Here is a 22,914-nt window from a genome sequence, read left to right as displayed (position 1 = left end):
AAAAAATGTGTCAGAGTTTGACACTGGCCCAGCACCAGGCACCCACAAGAGTTACTCTCTCATCCTCCCCTGTTACAGCTAGGCAGCAGAGAGGGGAAAAAGTTAACAAATGCTTCATGAGTGAGATAAGGACCGGGAGAAACACTTCAAGGGCAAAACCGGCTCAACATATACTGCAAAGTGAAATTTATTACTAACAGGATCAGAGAAGGATAATGAGAAGTAAAATAAGCCTGTAAAACACCGTTTCCCTCCCCCCCACCCCAGCCTCTCCCTCCTTCCCACTGACTGAGCAGGGAAAAAGGGCATGGGGGTTTTGGTCAGTTCATCACTGAGATTTTCTTCCACTGCTCCAGAAGAGGAGTCCTTCCCCTGTGAGACTGTGGGGTCCCTCCCACAGGCAGGCAGCCCTCCCAAAACTGCTGCAACATCGGTCTGTCTTTCCATGGGGTGCAGTCCTCCCAGGACAGGCTGCTCCAGCCTGGAAGCAGGGAGTCCTTCTCTCCACTGTATCTCCCACTGGATCACAGCCTCTTCCAGGTATCCACCTGCTCTGGCATGGGCACCTCCCCACGGGCTGCAGGTGGATCTCTGCATCCCCTATGGATCCCCATGGGCTGCAGGGGGACAGCAGCTGCTTCACCATAGTCTCACCACAGCCTGCAGAAGAATCTCTGTTCCAGTGCCTGGAGCACCTCCTGCCCTCCTTTTCCACTGATCTTGGTGTCTCCATGTTGTTTCCCTCACAAATTCTCACCTCCTCCTCTTCTCTAAGTAGAAGCAAAACCCATGATTTTGTTTTAATTTCTTTCTTAAATATGTAATCACAGAGGCATTATCAAAATCTCTCCTTGGTACAGTTTGGGCCAGCAGCATGTCTGTCCTCAGAGCCATCAAGGATTGGCTCTGCTGGACATGGTGGAAGCTTCCAGCGGCTTCCCACAGGAGCCATCTCTGTGGCCCCACTGCTACCAAAAACCAGGCTGTGCAAAACCCATACAAAAGGGAAGCAGAACACCCAGGGAACTACAGACCAGTCAGTCTTACCTCTGTGCCAGGCAAGATCATGGAGCAGATTCTCCTGGAAAATATGCTAAGGCACATGGAAAACAAAGAGGTGATTGATAGCCAGCATGGCTTTACAAAGGGGAAGTTGTGCCTGACAAATTTGGTGACGTTCTGTCACCCATTGGGCTACAGTGTTGGTGGACAAGCTCAGAGCAACTGGCACTGTCTACCCCAATTTAGGGAAAGCATTTGGCACTGTCTCACACAACATCCTCATTTCCCAATAGGAGAGGCGTGGATTTGATGGATGGACACACACAAAGAGTTGTGGCCAGCTGTTCATTGTCCAGTGACAAGTGCTGTCCCTCAGGGGTCAGTACGGGGCCAATGAGGTTCAACATCTTTGTTGGTGACATGGTCAGTGGAATAGAGCGTGAACCTTCGGGAAGTTTGCTGACAACACCAAGCAGTGTGGTGTGTTAGACATGCTGGAGGGAAGGGATGCCATCCAGAGGGACATGGACAGGATTGAGAGGTGGGCCTGTGCAAACCTCATGAAGTTCAGCAAAGTGCAAAGCCCTGCACCCGGATCGTGGCAATCTCAGACACACCCCCAGGATGTGGAGAAACACATTCGCCTTCATTTCATCTTTTTTGCCCCCTAAACAAACAGGTCACCCAGGATGGTGGGCCATGTTTAAAAGTAACTTGTAACACCTTTGTGTTTTCCCTAATGACTTGCCCTTGGTAGGGAACAGATGTTTTATAATGTACTTTGGACAGAAAGTAAAATTTTGATGAAAATTTAAATGGTGCTACATCCTTAGAAGTGCATAAAATTATCCATTGCTCAATCAGTTATAGACACATACATGGTTTTTTCCTGCAGAAGAGCCTGTATCACATCTCTACCTTATTTGATGTAATTATGCTAGTTGTAAAATAAAATGCTATTGATATGGCGTTTTTCCGGGTTCATTTGCCAAATGTAGCACACAAAACCAAATGGTAGGTTATCTGTGAATTTTTATTTCAAGTATCCTAAACGCATTTAAATGTAAAAATTACAGGGAAAAAAAAAAGCAATTTGGAATTACTTTACTATGTTCTAGGCAATTTGTATATCCCTTGTGACTATAAGTCATTCTGGTCAGGAGCCTCTTGGACTCCAGCAATGCAGACACCTACCCTGCTCCCAGAGCCAGTGCTGAGTGATGTACAGCTTTCTTCCCATCAACACTTCAAAATTAGTCAAAGGATTACAGAAAGATCTTTTTGTCTACCTGGACAGTCTGGAATTCCAGACTGCATTACAAATTCTAATGTTGCTGGTCAGTTCTTGAAGTATTTTTTCAAGACTTTGCTCCTCAGGGTATGCAAGTTCTGATGTTTGGGCTCAAATTCTGACATTATGGCATAAGCAACCACAGTCACTTTAGAGTTCTCTTCCTTCACCTTCTGCACTAGCAATCCAATAGAGAAAGGTTCCTTGGATTCAGAGCCTAGGACCACTTGCAGTTTGGTCCAAAAGAACAAATCTTCTCTCCCCTTCATGGTGTGTCTGAGTTCAGCTTTTCTCAAGTCCTTTTTTCGCATACATACACTGCCAACACCAAAAGCTCATATGTCCCATCTTCCATTCCTGTATCTCATAGCTAACTCAGTATATCCCAAAGACATGGTTGGTTGATTTCCTCCAAGCCATGGCTCCGGTCCTGCCTTGTGTAACTTGACTGACGTAAGTGTTGCATATGTTTGGCTCCATGTTTTGTAAACCACACGATAAGTCATCTTTACATGTCCTTAATATCACAGTCTTTTTCATTCTTACTTGAGATTAACAGTCTCATTGAAGCTTCCTACAGATTAATCTGGAAAATATGTCCCTATTTTTCCTGCTGAGATAAAAAGTTCATTCAATCCAGAAAGATTTTGAGAAAATCTTCTTCCTTCTCAGCCTGTCTGTCACTCTAAGATTTAAGAGTGAATGTTGCTTTGGTCCTTCCAGTGCAAGGGCATGAAGTTACCTATTCAGCCTACCTGAACATCACATGATGGATTACATCTCATTTGCAGTAAAGGAACTCCATCCAGGATCAGGCTCAGATCAGAGACAGCCCTGCACACGTTTCTGTTCATACTGCAGCACCTACTGTGTTTGCTTCAGAAAGGTGGGAGATATCAGTCCAGCAAAGAGCTTCATCTGCTGGCTTTGCACAGCCATGGCCTCCCTACAACTCAGTCTTCATGTGAGAAGCATATTCTTGCTCAGAAAAGGAGGGCTTCACAGCAGAGTGAAACAGAGCTGATACCAACCTCATAACAGCATGGTGCCATGTTGGGTAGCTGTAAAGGTCTCTCTTAGCTGACTAACTCTCAAAAGCTACCGTAGTGCATAACAGTGCTTGTCGAAGGCTTGTCCAGCACAAGCAGATCACTGACAAGGTCCCTGCACTTTCAGGCTGTTCTGAAGTGACCATATATTATCATTTATTTCCTCTCCATACCACTCAGCCATCCAGCTTGTGTTTACTGATGAGTCCACAGTGCCATCAACATCAGCTTAGACAGAACTTGAAGTAAGCTCGTTTTTGCAAGAGCTGTCGCTGTTTACATGCTGAAAAGTTGTTATTTCATGTACATTGATGAGGGTAAGCATGTGCTTCATATCTGGTCTTGTTTTTTGGTAATTGGGAGACATACTCTCTTTTCTTAGACATGTCTAAAAGAGAAAACACAAAGGAAAGCTTAAAACTGAGAATTCCTCTGAAATACAATTTTAAAAAAAGACTTTTGAAGGTTTTCTTTTTTCTCTTTGCTAACCCTAGCTCGTTACACCTTTCCCATTTGTTTGTCACTGGAAGCACCCAGTACCAATAAAAGCTGCTGTTTCTTGCTAAATCAATTAACTTTATAGGACAAAAGCCTCAATCAAAAAAGAAAATTTATATTTGATTCACATTTTCATCTCAACAGGCCTTGCATCAAGCTATTGCAAGTGTGCTTCCCCCTGCCTTCAATGCAAGCCAGTGCCTGAAATATTTTCATCAAATTGTCAAAGTGAAGCCCCAGTCCTGCCAGCCAGTTCCAAAGTGAAGGTTGCTGTTGAGTTTAGTGGAGATAAGGCACAATCTTCACTAAAAAAGAGGACAAGGCAACCTGTAAGAACTTAACAGGCATTTTAAATTATGAACCTCACTTGTGAGATCAGGTCGATATTAAATTTTGATGAAAGCTAGGTTGATATCTGAGACGGGGCCTCACCCGAAAGTAAGGTACATGTAATTCCACCAGAGCAATTATCTTCACTACACAGCTCTGCTTTCTATAACTGCACCACTAAAACTGTGACTTTTTTTTTTGTAAGGGGAGGAGAGATTTCTGTAGAGATCTGAAATTCTTTCAGGCCATTGAGAAGAACGTGGGGCATCTGTCTCTTCTGAGTGATATCCTTGCTTTCATGCTTCCATCCTAACAAATTCCTACAAGATTTATCTCATCAAACTTTCGTCTGAATGGCACAAATTACTGACAGAATTGTCAATCTAAAAAAGAGACAGGCATAAATTTAATTGCTCCCTGAAGATACATGGAAAGCTACATTTAGCACAGCTAATTAGATACACTCTGATCAACAGTTATGATTCATCTGCTGAGGAGCAAAACAAGGAGGCAAGTATGAAACAGGCAGCAAAAGTTAAATCTGACCTCCCAAACTGCTGGGGCTGGTTCTGGTTTGGTTTTTATTACAAATGCAGCCAGTGATGCACTGTACTGGTACCCATGATTCCTGCTACCTCTGAGCCAGGTGACTTCCCTGCCACTGCACCAAAAGCATAGTTTTTCTTCTGTGGAGTGAGTTCTCAAGTACCTCCTCTCCCTTCCTTTTTCAGAACTACCATCCAGCAGTAAAGGTATGGATAAACTCCCCAGTGAGATTTTTCTGCGTGTATTTTAAAATGTCTGTTCAACAAGAAAGACATGACTTCAGAAAAATGCTCATCTGAAATGGGGTTGACACCAATTTACCAGTGTGGAAACTGAGGCAAAAAGCAGGTGGACTTGGACACGTCCATCATGCCACCACACAAAGTAATTCCACAGGTGGAGAAGGGCTCCCAGGGGTCTGTGCCTCCGTCTTGGACAAATGCTGTTCCTAGGTACTAAACCAGAAGACCTGTTGCCATGCCCTTAAACTGATAAGTAGTTTACTGGAAGCAGAAATGAGCAGTGAGAGTGCAGGAAAATAACTGATAGCTTGAGTTAGATCAGAGTTAGATCAGTGCACAGTTTGCTCTCCTTGGAACTCCATCCTGAGTTTAATCATAAATTAAGTATGGACACCAACTTCAGACCAGCTGTGCTTAAGCAGGGCTAGCAGAGAAAATGAGCGGGGGTATTTTGGTCGGTATTGTTGCTTTGCTTATGAGAAAGAGAATTACTTACGCAAGTAAAGAAGATGAGCAGCAAGTAAAAAATCCCAAGGCAAGTCAGCATGAAGAGCTCGCCTTTGTATTTTTTTAGTTTGTCCTCTTCTATTCCAGGGCAACCTAAAATACAAAGCACAGCGCTACATTGCTTTGGTGTTTGTACAATATTTTAAAACTGCTACCCTCCTGACACGCCACATGGAGCATGGGACAGTCAAAGCTCTCCACTGTACCTGTTACTTTTACTGTGACCGTGCTGCTCAGATTGCGTTCTCCGTTCTGCTCCCCCAAAGTGCACCTGTACGTCCCGCTGTTTCGGCCGGTCGCGTTTTTGATCCTCAGTGAAAAGGAGGTGTCATTGGAGAGCTCCAAGGACCCCCCAGCTTCTCGTGGAAAATGAGATTCCATATCAAGGACTTCCCATGCTATTCCTTCGCTGTCTCCAGCCATCTGGAAAACACAAATATATTTCTCTGCTTGGGCAACAGTGTCATCCTCAGTTTTAGGGTAAAGAAAATTTTAAAGCCAGCTTACGGCTGAAAATGCAGAGCCTGAAGAGAGGCAGGAGGAAGCACAAGCACAAATCCATTTAATATATTCATGCTTGCAATCCAAAAGTATATGAGGTTTTGATTAAATGGACTCTATCTATAAATAGGAATTTCGGAACTATTCTGTAATAACTTCTTAAGCTGCCTCACCTGGACAGCAACATGACAGAAGGCAGGGGTAGAGTCTGCTCTCAGTGGGCCTGTGCAGAGGCCCCAGAAGAGTTCAGACCAAGAGACACAGTCCATGGGGATGGAGCAGAGGCAGCAGGAGGCAGCCCTACCCAGGTGCTTAGTGGTGGCCCTGGGGACCAGAGGTGCCCAGGAGAGCATGGCAGCAGGCAGGGAAGCTCCACTGCTGCCTGTGCTTGCCCTGCCAGCACACCTTCTGCCATGCAGTGGTGACAATTAAACCTGCTAACCCAGCAAGTGTGCCACTGCACAAGGGCTCTGCCAAGGGCTCTGGCATCCTCCCAGTGGCTCTGCAGCCCAGAGTCCCCTGTGGGAACGCAGCCCTGGAAACTGCACGTTCCTGTGCCAGTTTCTATGTGGCTGACCCCTGAAACCATGCTGCCTCTCTGGAGGAATGGAGGTTTCCCCTCACCCCGCTTCCCTCCCTTCCTCTCCTGACTGGAACCAAAGAAAAAAAATTGCTTTGAGTCCTTCAGATTCAGTGGTGTGAAGGTCACAAGCAGGTTCTGGTGCACTTGGGGAGCATTTGTATGTTGAATTTCTTAATTGTAACCAGAAGAGCTACATTCCTTGGCGTTGCTGAGAGGCTGCTGGAGGAATGAAGTGTATTCCCAGAACAGTTCGTACTGCAGGGCGATAGGATGCACTGAAAATGACAACTGGCTGGGAACCACAAAGAAGAGAGAAATCACTAAGTTGATTTGAAAGATGGAAGTAGGGTTTGAATTAGCCTGTGTCCATTCTTATTCATCCAAGTTGCTCCCTGGGATTCGAGGCAGCATGCCCTCCATAAAGGTTTCCCAAGTAATGAATTCAATCTTTCTGTGGACCAGCAGAGCCAGAGCCAGCTCATAAGTCCAAAGCTCAGCATTTCAGCCAAACGTATAACTAATGTAAGCCAAGGCTTCTTATTATTATTATTTTATTTTAATAGACACATTTTTGGGTCATATGTTGGTGCTTACTTTCTATCAGCATAGCTACTGCATCGGGGTATAACAGTTACACTGTAAGTTATTAAAATTAACACAACTTTCTCATACTGAGGCTAGGAGTATCTGGTTTCCCTTTCATGTGTTTGCAGGAGGAAAGCACACTCGAGAGTCTGGAGAGAAGTAAGGGTCTGGTACTCCCTTCAACATTGCTATTTTTGTAGCCTAAAATGGTGTAAAACAAACTGCAAATTGGGGAACTTTTCAGGAACTGAGGAATGAGACTAAGGCACAAAATTTCCTTAATTGTAAAGATTCTTTCTCAGAAAGGTTTGGGGTTTTCAGTGCATCAACTGAAACACAGAGCAGTAATTTCCTGGGGCTTTCCACACTTTACCCAGAAAGAGGGAAGAATCTTCCCCTTAATCCCCCAGTAAATTTACCCCAGCTTCTCTTTCTTACTACACTCGGCCCCAAGCAGCTACAAGACAAGCAGTATGTATGGTGGTTTTCAGACCCCGGGGACTTCACAGTGCTACAGGGATTTAGGTATTTTCAGGCCTTGCACATTGTCAGAGATGTGGCCAGAGGAACTCCAATACCCAGGCTGGGCTCAGCTCTGGTTACAACTAGGTCAATAGCAGCTAAGTGGATAGAGTTGACCTCCCTCAGATCTAATTTTTGCCACTCTCCCTTCCCTTACCACCCCCTTCCTCAGTGAAATTTAAAATTGCCCACAGGGCAATAAAAGGAACCAGCCTGGCTGCCCTTTGCATTGCCCTAAATTGCAGATAGGAGGTCTGAGCTACACACAAAAAATTAGATTTGTTTAGGGATTTTTGGTTTTGTTTTTTCCTTTCATTTACTGGCAGCATAAATAATTGGTGTCCTGGGTGGTAAATGGTGATTCTTGTGGCTGAGATCTGGGAATGAGAAAACACTTTGATCTTTCTGTATGCAATTGCAATCACCACTGCTCCTAAAAGGGAGAACTCAATTAAGTCCATGCATCCCATGCCTGACCGTACACTATTCCAAGTGAGATTTTGGGTAAATGATTGAACTTCCCTGTTTCGTGGGAACAGTGAGGGATAGGACTGATTATTCCCTCCAAAGCTTTTTCAGATGCTTGGCTGCTGTTGCAAGCACAATGATGATGACCCTGCAGACGAGACTGTCGGAATTTTGCCTTAGACAGGCTCTGTGCAAGGCAAAGCAGCGTCATGAAACTGCACTAAGGACATGCTTTTCCCCAAAACAAGAAGAAAAAGTTACTTTGTGGCCTAATCTGGCTCCCTCACTTGCTGTGAAACCACTGGTGACCCAGATGGGGGTTGTGAACCTCGAGTTTGGGGAGGTGGAGGAGGAAGGGGTCAAGTGTGGGTTTAATTCGGGGTTTGCACGCCTTTCTTCCTCCATTAAATCTCCTCTTCACTGAAGGGCAAGGGCAGGCAAGGCAGTCTGCCGGCGTGCTGCGCGCCCAGCAGCATCCCAACATTTTTTAGGCTGCAGAGACATCTGGTGGCATTTTTCCAGCCTCTGCAGGCAGTGCATCCACCCGTCCTCAGAGGTCACAGCAACCTTTTCTCTGATGCCTGAACCAAGCCTTTTTCCACAGCAATCTTATCTCCTGTTATCTTCTTAGGAAAAAAAAAAAAACAAAACAAAAAAACTAAACACCCCCTCCCTTTTAAAATTCTCTACATAGGGAGAAAACATCTGAGCAAATTTGCAGAGTGCATCCTCATATCCCAGCTGTATAAAAGGAAGTCCATGAGATGTTCAGTAAGGTCATCATTCTGCCTCTTGCTCTATTCAAGATAACCTCTTTCCCACCCCGAACCTAATTAAAATTACAAAAATGCCACTTTGCTTGCCACCTCCTGTGAATTACTTGGCAGACTCTCTCACTGGACAGATCATTTTGCAGCTCAAGCTTCTATGATAAACCAGCTCTAACTCATGCCAAGCATCCTCCAGGTGATACCACAGCCCAAGGTAAATGCTGGGGATTTTACCTAATTAATTCCACACAAGCTTAGCTGGATCAAAGCAAGCACTGCCAGAGACAGCAACCCACCTGTGTAGGGACCATCTTCTTCTTTAATCAGTGAAAAAAAATCTTTTCTTCTCACATTTCCTTTGTGTTTCATGTCCCTTACACCTCGCTGCTGAGCAAACTGCAGCACGCCAGCTTCCCCTGCTCCCCACCTCCAAATGGGGGAGAAAAGGAGCATATTCCTACTCCCATGTTTGCTGGTAATGGCTTGACCAAAATTCAAAAGGCAAATGATGACTTGTGTGGGGACAGGTAGAAAATTCTACTGAATCTATTTTCTTAAAAAGGGCTTTGTTAGCATGCAATCTGCTGGGGGTTAATTCCTCCAGAATTTTGCTGAGGAATGGGAACTTCCTGGCAAAATAATTCTGCCTATCTGCATAAAAATAGCCATTAAAAAAATGGAAAAAAAGAAAAAATGTAAGTTTATACTTAATGTCACATATACAGTGTCCTTCAGCAATGTCAGTGGCAGGCTTTCAGAGATCACCTGGCAGAATATCTTCAGCAGAGCCTGAAGTGAGGTGATCCTTCGCCTCTGTTCAGTCCCTGCTGAGACACACCCTGGAGTGCTGGTTACCATGCTGGGCTCCCAGGGCAAGACAGATCTGAGGGAGACAGATCTGAGGGAGTCAGTGAAGGGGCACAAAGAGGGATAATATCTTGGAGAACCTGACATGAGCAGAAGGTGGAAGAGTGAATTCGGCCCGGAAGAGACCAGGTTCAGTATTATCTTATCACTATTGATTCATCCTGATTAACAGAAGGATAGAGAAACAGAAGGTGGATTCTTCTCAGTGGCCTTCAGAGGCAAGAAAAGAGGTAATGGGCATGAGCTGAAATTCAGGAAATTCCACTTAAGCAAAAGAAAACCCCTTTTTTACTGTAGGGGTGGTTGAACACTGGAACGGGCTGCCCAGAGAGGGTGTGGAATTTCCACCCTTTGAGATATTCAGGACTAAACTGGACACAGCCTTGAGGAGACAGTCTAGTTGTCAGCTTTTAGTGAATTTAATTGAAAATTATTCTAGTTCCCAAAATCTTGGAAACACGTGGTCTAAAGAGGTTGTGATTTGCCCACAGATGTTCTCTAGTCAATTGACTGACTCCTATTAAGTTTCTCCTAGCCTGGAGCTTTTTGGTAAAAACGGTGGAGATTAAAATGGGATATGTTTGATTGAAAGTACAACAGAGCTGATATATTTCTGTTCTCTGACTGTATGAATAATGAGAAATAGGTAGAACAATTAGGTCTCCTGAATTTAAGTGCTCTCAGCAAATGTTTCTTTTTCAGAGAACTAAAAACAAGGTGGAGGAAGGAGGAGGAACATTTTGCTCAGTTCTAGCTGGCCAAGTTTTAGCTATTGTTTTGAAAACTGCTTCAGCATTACATGGCAGTACCCTAAAAATGGCAATTCACCCATGCTGAAGTGCTTGCACCCAGCTAATCAATTAATATTCAATTTTATCATGAACATGTGCAAGTGAGCAGTTCTCACATTAACTCATGTTCTCTGCTCTCATTAAATAACTTTTCTCATCAAACTTTTCCCACACAACAGTGGTACACTGTCTTCCAGGTAAATCAAAGTGCCAATACAAACCACTTTTCCTATAAAAGAAAATTTTTAGTTCAGCAAAAATTTTTGAGGTCCAAAACTGATGTCAGCGTAAAGGTGGAACATATTAACATCAGGTTATTTTCTAGTGAGGGTGAGATAATTGTAAAAATGGTTTTGTTTAAAATCATACCAGGCATAATGGCCAAGTTGAAATTTCTGACTGTTATAAAGAGCTAAAAATCTACATAAGGCCAGAAGGAATTTATTTTCTGAAGCAAAATATATAGAATTCTGGCAATGCCTAATAGCCAACATATAATGAAACACAACTGAGCTGAAACTGCTTAATAGTGTATTTTTCAGCACAAAAAAAATGCTTCCACATTTGATTAGTGCTAATGGTGCATCCATATGGTTCCTATACAGTGCCATGTAGAGATACCAAAGTTAAATTTGAAAATAACAGACATAAATTGTGGGCACATGTGAGTGAACTCTGGGTGTGCTGTAAAAAAAAGGGGGCGGTGGGGAGGGGAGCAGGGGGAGATGAGGAAAGAAGATCCAAAGCCCAACTCCAAAACAACAGTGAAAGAACTATGTGTGACACATGAGCCAGCTGGAAAAGCCCTTTGACTCACCCACACAGACTAAACAACTAAATTATTGTTTAGTTGATTTGGCTTGGCTTGATTTTTTTTTTGAGCTAAGGGCATCCAGCCTTAGCCCATGTCAGACAAAAGAATTGTTTTGGTCATGAAATCATTTCCACTGGTCCCTTCCTGACTAAATCATTAATGTGATGAAGCTACCTGGGGATGAATAGATGTCTGAGTAGCATTGGACTGCATTTCTTTGCGTAGGTTAGAAATTCGACTGAAGTAATACAGCAAATATTTACCTATGCTAATATATCACAGCTATGCACTTTTAGCAAATGTAGTTTCCTTTGAAGGAAGGTGCAGTCAATATTATATGTTTAAACTGTTTATTCTTATTTTGTAATATGACTTCCCTCTCTTATTCTGCCACAATTTTATATTTTTCAAGGAAGTGCTATAAAGTTAACAGATTTCTCTCCACTGAAACACAGCTTTCTTTCGTCTTCCTCAAGATTTATTTTAGATTAAGACTCTTCTGGCTTTCATATGAAGAAAATCGTGTAATATCTACTGGGACTTCATTTGTGTGAGTTTAAACTTGATTTTAAAACTGGATATAAAGTGATAATTATGAGGTTCTATGAAGTGGTTCTCATTTTCAATATACTTCACAAAGAGAAACTGTTCAGTTTTCAACAGCCCTACGAGGCAGAAAGGTAAGTAAAGTTTCCTTACTCAGACTCTTGTCTAGTAGGTGGGCTGGAGAGAGTCAAACCAGCATTTCCATAGACAATTCCCAGTGCCTAGGTGCTTAGGCAAAAAAGATCTAGTTTTCAGTTCTCAGCTGGCAAACTTCCACACTGCTCATATATGGGTTTATGGCATGCAGGCTGCCCAGCATTCCTAAAAATGTACCACACTTTAAGACTGTCATAATTATGAATTCTTTTCCATGGCCTCATATTGAATGGGAGGAGAGCTGCACCAGGCTGGAAGAAGACTTGGTGCTCTACCTTCTCCCCAGTGTGTTCAGCTAGCCTACTTCATTAATTTTTAAGTAAAAATCATTTTGTCTGAGCTGACTGACTGTGATCCTGATTCTGCACAGATCAACTTCCACAGGTGACTTCCTGCATCAGGTCAAACACATCCATGCCTTTTTTTTTTTTGCAGTATGAGACATTAGCAAAAGCAAAGGAGTTGAATGCAAGCCTTTTTTTACACCCAGTTGGTTTTTGACACCAGAATATTAACTCCATTATAAAATTACTTCTCTATACAGCAAATACTTTTAAATTACAGCTTTTTTTTTTTTTTCTTTAGCAGATTGTAACAAACTGGCCCTTATTTGGTCTGAGCACACAGAGGTGCCCGTGGGAGGGAGTGGTTTGCTCAAAGAACATTCACCCCGTGCAAACAGCTGCACAAGCAGCACCATAACATTGCCACCATCATTTTTTTAAAGCAGCAGAAGCAAAGGTTAATTGCTTGCATTTACTTCACAGTTCAAAGTGACCTCATACAAAAGACTTCACCTAACAGCTGCTTGAACTTTACAGCCTGAAATTTCATACAATTTGTTGGAATTACCTTTTAATTAGTCCTTTGGGGTTATATGTGGTGTTTATTGATTAATCCTCCAGTAGTTGTTTTTAAATAACAGAATAATTACCTGTTAGGGTAGCCCAGTCACACTCCACCATTCTCTCACCCTCCTTTGCAGTGTTGAGTGGGGACAGCAGCACAGAGCCAAAGTGTAGAGAGGGGAGGAGAAAGATCTTCAAGCTGCTGCCTATTCAGCTAGCCCCATAAGCAGAGGTATTGTTTGTTCAGCACAACACGCTGAGCCTAGATTGCTTTTCCCCATGGAAAGTCAGGCTTCTTAGATCTGGTGCTCTGCTTTTCCTAATATGGCTGCAGCTGTGGCTCGGGCTGGTGTCACCGCCTGCCTGTCCCCACTTCCCACCTCTCTCGTGGGACAAGCAAAGAGAAGACTGCCATACACAGATGCTTGGTGCCATCAGCCCCCGAGGACTGTGGCAAGAGCTGACAATAGCTAGAGTTTTGTTACTTTTTGTGTCAGCAGAGAAAATAAGTGTGAGGTTCTGTCGTGCTGGACACTGGAAAACCAGTCTTTTCCAGAGCAAAGCAGTTGAAGCAGGAAGAGCAAGGAGACCATGCAGGGAGTGAGGGTTATAGGGACAGGGCAGAGGACATGCAGTGGCAGTCTAGACTGTGACAGAGTGACTGCTGCAAGGGGAAGCAGCACCAGAGAGGGCCCCCACAAAAGGCATCATCAAATACCACCCTGCTGTGCATGTGCAGTCATTTTGTGCCCAGGTGGAACTGCAAAGAGCTACAGGCAACACAGAGTTGGGTTTATAGGCTTTCCTTATGCTTCTTCATCAGGGAATGGCTTTTGGCTGCTGTTTGCTGTTTGGCCCTCCCAGCTCCCACTGAACTTGGAGAAGCTCATGCTTCTGGAGTATCCCCACACTTCAGCCTGTTTTTGTTTTTGTTAACTTCCAACACTGCTGTGAGGGAGACTATTCTGGGGTCCAGTCAGCCTCTCTGTTTATTCCTCCTGACCCCCTACCACTTCTCCTCAACTCCTCCAGGTCCACCAGACAGCATGGTTTGCCTTCCATGAGCTTTCTGCCTTTCCCAGACACTGAGAGAATGGGAGCCTTCAATAACTAGCACCTATCTAGATGGAAAATATAGATCCTTCTCCAGTTTTTGAGGCAGAAAACAACAAAAAAGAGTAAGCTGGCTCATATTCCAAATCCCATAGTAAAATTCAACCAAAAGCATTACTCTCTCCTCTCTGTTTACCACCTGTGCTTTGTTCAATAGTTTGGAAAACGATGCTGCACTTGGTGGGTGGTTGGCAGTCAGATGTTCACAACAGCTCTTGTGAGGTGCAGTTGTCATCTGGTCTGTAGGCAGATGCTCACTGTTGTACCAGCAATGAAAATCAGATGCATGGCAAGTTTCAAGCTCAGAAGCCGTATCTAATGGCAAACACTGTTGGTTTACTGTAGGAAATGAGTTTAAACTATATCTGACCAAACTGCTGAGAAGCCAAGGCTGTGGCTTTAGGTCCTGGCAGAGATAAATTAACGGTTTTCAACACCCATAAATAAGGGCTTTTCCTCTTCCCTTCATTGCTCTACCATCACATGGGAAAGTAATTCAACTCTGTAACCCCCAAAATCTTTATTCACTGTTTGATTTTCCACTATTATAACAATCAACAGAGCGTTGACTTAACAGGTAACCAGAGGACCACCAGGAGTGGCCCATGATAAGCAGCAGGAGTGTATGGCTGGGAGTGGGGAATGGAGGAGAACAAAACCCAGGATAAGCAGCAGGAGTGTATGGCTGGGAGTGGGGAATGGAGGAGAACAAAATCTTCCCCTTTTTCCCCATTTATTTGGCTCACACCATAAGCTGAAGTTCTGCACTGAGGTGCAAATTTATGGTGCTGTACAGTCAACAGCCGCCTCTTCCACCACTGGGCAATTCTACCTCTCTTAGAAATTTCATATTGGTAATGTTGAGTGGGACTTTTCTAGCCATTAGCTGATTGATTCCTGTAACCCCTCCTGTACACAGGTGGTCAGCAGGGCTCTCCTGCTCTGGAGAGAGAAACTCTGAATCAGAGCAGTCAATATACGATTTTTATTTCATGACTGCAAAGAGATAACTCAGAATTTCTAGCTCTCCATCTGCCTTCTGCTCACACTCTGCCCTTCTGCCCACCCCACTAGTCAAATCTTCCTAAAGAATAGCAAGTACTTTTTCAGTTCTTCTATTTCAAAGAAAAAAATCATCTCCTGTTTTCAGGGGATTAAACAAGAGCAACATCATTGATGTTGCAAGGCTTAAATAACATTTTTTTGCTTTGAAGAAAATCCTGGAAGACTCCTCTTTGGAGTAGTATTTGGCAGGTTGTGCATGGGGCATCACCTGAATTTTGATCCACAGAAGCCAGCAATAATTAGACAGAAAAGCAGGCCAAGAGCAATTCAGGGAATCATGCTCAAATAGCCCATGTCTCCAATGACAGAGAAAAGGCCCATTCCCCATGGTCAGCTCAAAGGTTTGCAGGGCTGCCTTCTCTCTGCTGCACTAATGGGAGGATTCCTCTGCAGGAAACAACTCATTTTGTACAAGACAAGCTGGCATCAGATAGGAAAGCAAAGCAGACTGCTCAAGTAAGTTAGACTTTTTTCTTACTTTATGCCAAGACACTGTCTGGTAGGAGTTTGAGGGGTCCTGAAGAGCTTTACAGGGCAGCACCACATCCTCAGCACACCTCACAGCAACATCTGGGATCATCACAGAAGTCCCACGGATCAAGCACCAGACTGCAAAACACAGGTACGCATCACCTTTAAAAGAGATTGCTTACACAATCCTTCCTGCCTTCCCAAAACATATCCCCACAAAACAAACATGAAAGACCAGAAGGCAAATTGCAGGGCTGCCCACTTACCATTGCACAGGATGATGAGCAGAGCACAGACTCCCAAAGACATGGCTTTTCCTGCTCCAGATGACAGAGCAGCAGCAGCGTGCCTCTCTGCAGGATGGACTGTGAGAGCAGAGTGAAGCTAGGACTGCTTCTAGAGTGATATTTCTGAAGGCAGACTGGGGAATCCCCCAGACTTATCTAGAGGATTTCGTCATAGGGAAAATCCCTGCATGTATGAACCAAGGCTCCTCCCCTTAAATCCGTGAGGTCACTCCCATTTCTGCAAGCTCTTGCGGTGGTAGCAGCTTATCTCCCTTTTTTCACCTTTTTTTTCTCCCCCTCTGTACTGATCTGAGCAGAGTTAGGTTTGACCGAGGGGCGCTGTGGGTTGGTGTGAAGGCCATCAAAACTCAATGAATCTCTCTTGAGTGACAAAATGTCAGGGGAAAGGGCTTGCCAGCTCAAAATCCCCTCTCAGCCTTCTCTCTGCAGCTCGAACAGCACAGTGCCTGTGCGAAGGTTGGCCTTATCATGTGACATTTCTGAAACCACATTAAAGAGCGCAGAAACACTTTGACTTGAGGCTAAGGGCGAAACAGGACTTATCAGCGTGGTTGAGCCCAACAAACTGTACTTCAGTAGAGTTACACATTTAACTCTGCAGGTAGGCACACATGAGGTAGAACATTATCTCTTCTTAGCATATTTTGTTATTTTCAAGACAAAAATAGAGGCATCTGGAGTGACATAATTTTACAAATTACATGGTGGAAAATTTCATCATGGAAAAAGTCAAGGCAACTCCCAGAAGAGGAACCATTTGGACAGCCCCTCTAGATATCTGGAGGGGGGAGGGGAAATCCTTTCCCTGTGATCTGTGAGAGCTGTTTACCCCTTGAGAATTCTTGAGGAAGTCCAAGGTCGATTACAGAAGCTTTTACAAATCCTGAAACTGAAAGTTGCTGATGTTATTTTTGGAAAACTCTTGTGGCTTCTGTCTTTAGGCTACTGAGATAATGATGGAGAGAAGCTATTTAGGAGAGGGGGGATTAAGATTTGATGGGTGGAGAATGTATGGTCAGCCCCTTTTGAAAACCAGGGTTCTGGAAGCCACTCCAGTCTGGGCATCCTAAATCCAAATCACCTCTAGAAAACTTTGTGAGAAGAAGTCAGTTTGACAAGTCCTCACCATGCTAAAGTCCTACTCAGATGAGTAAATGCTGTGGGTGGGTAACACTTTTGGAAACTCCAGTCTGTTCTGTGAAGAAAGTCAAACAGCTATTTCACTGGGGGTCACTGTTGAAATAGCCCACTTATTTTTAAAGCTTTTTGCTTCTATCTTCATTGACCATAATGGTAAATATAAAAGACTCTATGCTTTATTTTTCTCTTTAAGTTTTCTGGTTTCAAGGACCAGGACCTCAATCAATTACTTAGAAAGTACAAGTGAAATATAAAACCCAGTGATCTCTTGAGAGTGAGAGAAAATCACTTTCCTGTGTGAAAGAATAGAGTCCTTGAGAAGATAGAGGGGGGGAGGGGGGCTGCTGAAGGAAATCTTAGAGAGAAGAGGGCTCCAGTTAATATATTTCACATCTGTTCTTCACTAAAATGATGACTTTTCTGCCCCCACGAGTCAGCCACACATCAAGCCCATCTCCAAGAAGGGCACTCAGCTTTCACCCAAGGGCCTCTTTCTGTGAGTCCTGCAGAGCTACATGTTTACCCTTCATAAACCCATCAAGAGCCACAACCTCTCTCTGCCTCCCTTTTCATCATGAGGAAACCCCCATGAGCAAACCACAGCAAGCTCCTGCCCCTGCTGTGGGTCAGTCCTTCCCCTGGTGGCCAGGCCAGCAGCAGCCAGGGTGGCTGTGGTAAGCCTGAGAGGCTGGGGTCACAAGTTTGCCCGCACAGAAGTGCAGTGAAGGTAAGAGTAAAGGGCCAGGCTGCAGCACTGGGAAATGAACATGCCACACACACACTTGCCAAGGTGATGTTAAACAACATTCTTCCTCAGTTAGTTAAAATACTGGACTCTTAAAAACACGTGGGTTTTCCCTCCAGGACAGGCATAACTTCAAGCAAAACAGCTCTTTTCCTCCAGAAGTATTTGCAAGCTCAGCTGCTGTTCCAGGGCACGCTGCGTGAAGCAGGAGAGCAAGATATAAAAAACAAAAGCTGAAACTCCCTTTGCTAGGGAAGGAGAAATAATTTGGTTTCTAAATTTTCCCTGGCAGGGATTTTTTTCTTTAGGGAAACTTTGAACTGGGCTGTACTTTCCATCCTAACTTTTAATATCCTTTCTGTGGTTTCAAAGATCAAGTCTATTGTCTCCAGAGCCCTGGAACCTGCTTTGAGTTTCACTGAGCAGTGGAAGCAATGGGAGCTCTGCGGCACGGGTCCGGGTGTGGGAGTGAAGAGGGAGTGATTGCCTGTCAGCCTTCTCCATGAGAAACAGATCCACACCTTGGAGGGCCCTCAGCAACTGCAGGAGCTGTGCAGCTACGTGAACAAGTGGAAGTTTATCATTAAATGCTCTGTTCTGTGGACCTGGTGAGACCTGCCTTTGTGCAGCATGTCCTGTTGCCTTCTGCTCTCCTTCCCTTGCCTGCAGCGCTCAGCACAGCAGCCGTGAGCCCTTGATCTCTCTGAGGAAGGAGCAGCATCTGCTCTGCTGCGTACAGAGCTGCACACGTGATGACTGACATTAGCAAGCAGTGTGTAAAACTGCTGCCTTCTGCCCACCTTTCCCTCAGCAAGGGCGCTCATTTGGATCCTCATCTTTGACCCAGCTGCTGATTTTCCTGAATTTTGTAGGCACTTAGTTCTCTTTGAGCCTCGATCCCTCTGTCAGTTTGATAGAAAGCAGGTTCGGAACATACTGGCTGATAGACAGCCAGATGGCACGATCACAGAAATTTCATTCTCTGTGGGAAATGAGGCTAGAAGCACAAGGATGTGGGATGGATTCATAGGATAAGGTTAAAAAGTCAAGACTGTATATTTTTGTCAGTGTTGATAGAGCCTTGGAAATGCTGCTCATGGAATCGTATCCTGTTTCCTCGAACCAGGTAGGTACTACATCCCTCATCCCTAGTGTAGCAGAGTTTTCCTGATTTCTCACTCCAGTGTGTGGCTGCAAAAGATATAAGAATGCTTATTTCATGTGTTTTCTCCCAGGTACTTCATCAGGAAGCACAACATTTACAAGACCCCGGAACCTTAGGTCTCTACCTAAAGAATACAGAGCTCTCCACAATGAAGTTTTAAAGGTTAAGACAAAGGTGTCAAAAGAGCATTTAGCATTTTTCTCAAGGCACAGATTTTTCTGTATTTGGGATATGATTATCAAATATCATTTGTTCCACCTCATTTAAGCTCCTGCTGTGAATAAGGTCCACCCACGTGCTTCATGTCTGTTGTAAAGTCTCTGGTGAAGGGGGTTGTTTATTTATTATTATTATCTCCTATGCAGCAATAAAAATTGTCTGCTTCAGTTCAGCTAGCAAAACTGGAAGCCTTTTGCTATATGTTTTAGCAGACAACTGTTTTTTAAATAATATACTGTGTGTAACATTGCAATGTCAGCTAAGGAACAGTGACAGAAGAATCCACAGCCACAAAAGCGGAGCAGTCATGTATTTTTAGGGGCCCAGCGGAGCTGCAGCGTTTATTTTCCTGTCATGCCTTGATCCTGACACTGCCCACACCAGCAAGTAAAAGCAACTGAGACTTCCCAGGCTGCAGCTAATGAGAGATATGTAGATTACTCACAAACTGGAGTGAGGAAGTTTAAGGACAAGTTCTCTTCTCTGCCCCTTTATGGCAGATGTTGGGTCAGGGACTGCCTTTGCTGTTTAAACAGTAATGATCCAGCAATACTGAGAAACCAAAACACTGGAACTATGACCTGGTGGGGAGCACAGAGCTTTGTACTACAGACTGTCTGCTGCTGCCAGATCAATAAATAACACCCAATTAATTATACACAAACAGGCAGTCCTCTGAAATGCCTGGACTTCGGAGTGAGCCGTTTGAGATGTGCCAGCCCTGTTTGTCAAAGTAGGAATTAAGCATACTCAAGCAGAAATTGAAGGGTGACCAAAAGAACAGATCCAAAATGGAGGCACCCAAAATCAGAAACCTCTTTAGATAGTGTTGACCTGGGAGTTTAGGAATTGCCTTTAGGCAAGAAGGGAGCAAGAGATTATCACAAGTCCATACACACAGCTGTAAGAATTAGGATAAGGCTGTTCTGAAGCTGCACCTAGTGCAGCATCTTTGCTGTTTGCAGCAGCAGGCAGAGAGCTGTCAGGTAGCCAAGCAGCCCAAGGTGCTGTATTCAAACTTCTGTATCCACTGGAGATACACATTGAAATCTCATTTTTAACAGGGCCCTGGATCCTCTTTTTTCATGAGTTTGGCAGGTGGTGCTTGTCTCACCAGGCCTGGGGACATCTTGGAGAGAAATCTTTGCAGATTTCAGTGTACTCTACATTGCTTGCCCTACATGTGGGGTCATCCCTGCTGCCTTCTCCAGAAGGTAAAGGGCAGATTATTGCTCCTGACATTTCTACTCAGCTTTGCAACAGTAGTCTCCATACAGTCCCTGCATTGTAGAGGTCCTTCTTGGATCTTTCATCTCCTTTCTACATCCAGCTGGGCATTGTTTTACTAGAGGTCTAAACTTCAGCATGTCTGCCCCCAAATCATGCTGTGGAAATGTTTACTCCTCCTGGGCTCCTCTCTCTTTTCTTTTGCCTGTATAACTTCCCTAGACCATTCTATGGGATCTCTTACCCTGGAAGAAGTTAGGGATCCCAGTAGGTCACCTTGTACTCCTAGCTGATTCCATGGCCCACAAGGGAATGCAAGTCAGGAGCTACTCCTGAGAGCAGCCTTTGCTGACAGCAAGCCTCACGGGATGCCCTGACCATTGTGTGCCATCCAGGGACACAGCCATGTACACACACCAACTGTGCCAAGCTGTGGCCCCTCTCCTGGCATCTTCCAGACTTCTTGTTTGGGTTTTTTTTAATACCTTCCCCATCTGTGGTCCCACTGAGTCATGGGATTTCCTGATCAACTTCCCCCACCATCCCCTGCAGAAGAAAGAGGAAGCCTCATGAAGAGTGCTGGTGGCCATGGTGCCTACATCCATTCCCTTTTCCTCTGAACTCTGCCAGCACAGCATCAGGGACAACTGTCCACTGGCTCCTCGGATGCCTTCAGGGTGGGGTGCATCCTCCTCTGGTTCCCTATCTGTACATTCCTGACATTTTGATACTGATCTGCCTTTCTTCCCTCCTTTACTGTCTCTCATGATCATTTGGCTTTCTCCAGGCCTTTCAAAGAGCGTGAGATGAGCGCAGACATTTGCTGACACCTCAACAGAATACTTGTCTAGCCTGAAACGAGTTAAGGCAACTCGCCCCTGCTATGGTTAATAACTTTGTGCCTTCACCAGATTGTCTTCTCACCATATGTCCTCTTTTCCAGTTCATTTATAAATAGGTTAAACAGCAGGAGCCCAAGAACAAAACCCCCTCGAGCGTCACTAGAGACCTCCCTCAAATGTGGACGATGGCCATTTACCCTCCTTTTTTAACAGGTTGTTCAAGTGAAGGATTTTTCTGTTGTCCCATGGTACCTTAATTTCTCTCAGACTCCTTACTGATGGACCTTTTTATCTTCAGAAATTGCTGCTGGGTTTCTATATGGATGACCTTGTTGTGGTTTTCATTTAACTTGCCAGAGTTTATGATCCTTTCTAATTTCTGTTCTTGGACACAACTTTTATTTTGTGAAGGACATCTTCTGCTTCTAATAAATTCCTTTATCCTGCTGTTAACTGTGTCAGCTTTTCTTTTCCAAAGTCTTTGTCCATACACAGAAGAGAGAAAAAATGTATTCCTACACACTATGTTTAAATAGCCACCAGGCAAACTTTTTAGCCTTTAGGCATCCATTTTAACTTATTTTTAACAAAGTTCCTTGTTTCCTTGTTCTTACATAATTCTATTGCAGTCTGGGCGCTTTTTTTTTTTTTTTTTTTTTTTTTTTTTTTTTTTTTTTTTGTTCCCTAAATATGTCAAGCAGGGGCATTTTGAACCATGTTCTGCATGTTGCTCTGGGCTAATATAAAAAGTTCTTTCTTCTTTTGTATGCTCTTTCATGCAGAAACAATATTTTCATTTTATGCAGCATCAATCCCCTGTGTGACATTTATCCAATATCCAAGTAGGAAATTGATACCTGCTGGTATTGTTGCATTTCTTTCTTTGTCAGCAACTCCAATCTCCCTCAGTATGTAATAGATACAGACATTTGATTTAATTCTAATATGATATGGCATATTTCTGACTTAGGCCAGAAATGTCAGGCTATATAGGTTTTGAGCTGCTTGTAAACAAAATTAGCATGTTACTTTGATTTGGCACAAAGGTTTCTTTAATATATGTTACCACTTCTCTACTGCTTCTGCCTCCTCTATTTTTATGCTTTGTACCCCCATTCTAAAGCATCTGTTCAATTGTCTTCTTCCCATCAAGTTTCTGTTTAAAGTCATCTTGTTTGTTTGACCTCTGGCTTTCATAAAAAAATGCATATTTTCTTTTTCTTTTGCTATACCATGAGATTCTTCTTGTTTGGTTATTCTTTGTTCTCCCTTTTAAAGTTTCACCAAATTATTGTTATTCAGCACAGGATAAAGTTTTCCTGACTAGCTACTCTGAATATGTGCTGTCCTGAATCATGTTTTAGCACTTGCCAGCTTCTCCCTTCCTTCAATCTAAAAAAGATCTCCTAATATCTTTTTAGGTGCCACCACTGGTTTTATTTTAGTTTACCAGAATCTGACTCATGCATAATGAAAGCTTTCCCTTTTTCTAACAAGTTCAAATCCTTTGTCTTCAGCTGGTTTGTAGCCAGGCATTGACAGCCTGACTGTTTCTCCCAGTTCAGCTCTGCTCATGGTATTGGAGGCATTTCAGATGAAGCTTCTATGGAACTCCTGGTCTCCAAATTACCATCTGACTGCACCCATTTTGCCCCTAAAACTGTCTCCTTCCTTCTTGAGGCCTTTGCTCCATACGCTATGTC

General features: G+C 43.8%; 1 protein-coding gene across 1 annotated transcript; it reads right to left on the bottom strand.

Annotated features, from left to right (window-relative positions):
• Positions 1-2,660: 2,660 nt before the first annotated feature.
• Positions 2,661-16,013, bottom strand: CD83 (CD83 molecule). The gene is made up of 5 exons (XM_059851841.1): positions 15,832-16,013; positions 15,573-15,703; positions 5,672-5,888; positions 5,455-5,558; positions 2,661-3,730 (listed from the first exon to the last, which is right to left on the bottom strand). The coding sequence occupies exons 1-5, from the start codon at positions 15,872-15,874 to the stop codon at positions 3,572-3,574; spliced, it is 654 nt and encodes a 217-aa protein (XP_059707824.1). The 5' UTR covers positions 15,875-16,013; the 3' UTR covers positions 2,661-3,571.
• Positions 16,014-22,914: the final 6,901 nt, after the last annotated feature.

This window comes from Haemorhous mexicanus, chromosome 1 (assembly GCF_027477595.1).
Source record: "Haemorhous mexicanus isolate bHaeMex1 chromosome 1, bHaeMex1.pri, whole genome shotgun sequence".
Lineage (NCBI taxonomy): Eukaryota > Metazoa > Chordata > Aves > Passeriformes > Fringillidae > Haemorhous > Haemorhous mexicanus.
Note: the sequence above shows the minus strand (reverse complement) of the source record. Positions and strands in the feature narration are given on the sequence as shown.

Bases quoted from the DNA above. Each gene is read 5' to 3' on its own strand.
- CD83 (XM_059851841.1), bottom strand. From the start codon at position 15,874: ATGTCTTTGGGAGTCTGTGCTCTGCTCATCATCCTGTGCAATG. The intron at 5,889-15,572 runs GTAAGAAAAAAG...TGTGTTTTCCAG, and splicing joins AGACAGTGTCTTGGCATAAA to ATGGCTGGAGACAGCGAAGG. The intron at 5,559-5,671 runs GTACAGTGGAGA...TTTGTATTTTAG, and splicing joins GGTCACAGTAAAAGTAACAG to GTTGCCCTGGAATAGAAGAG.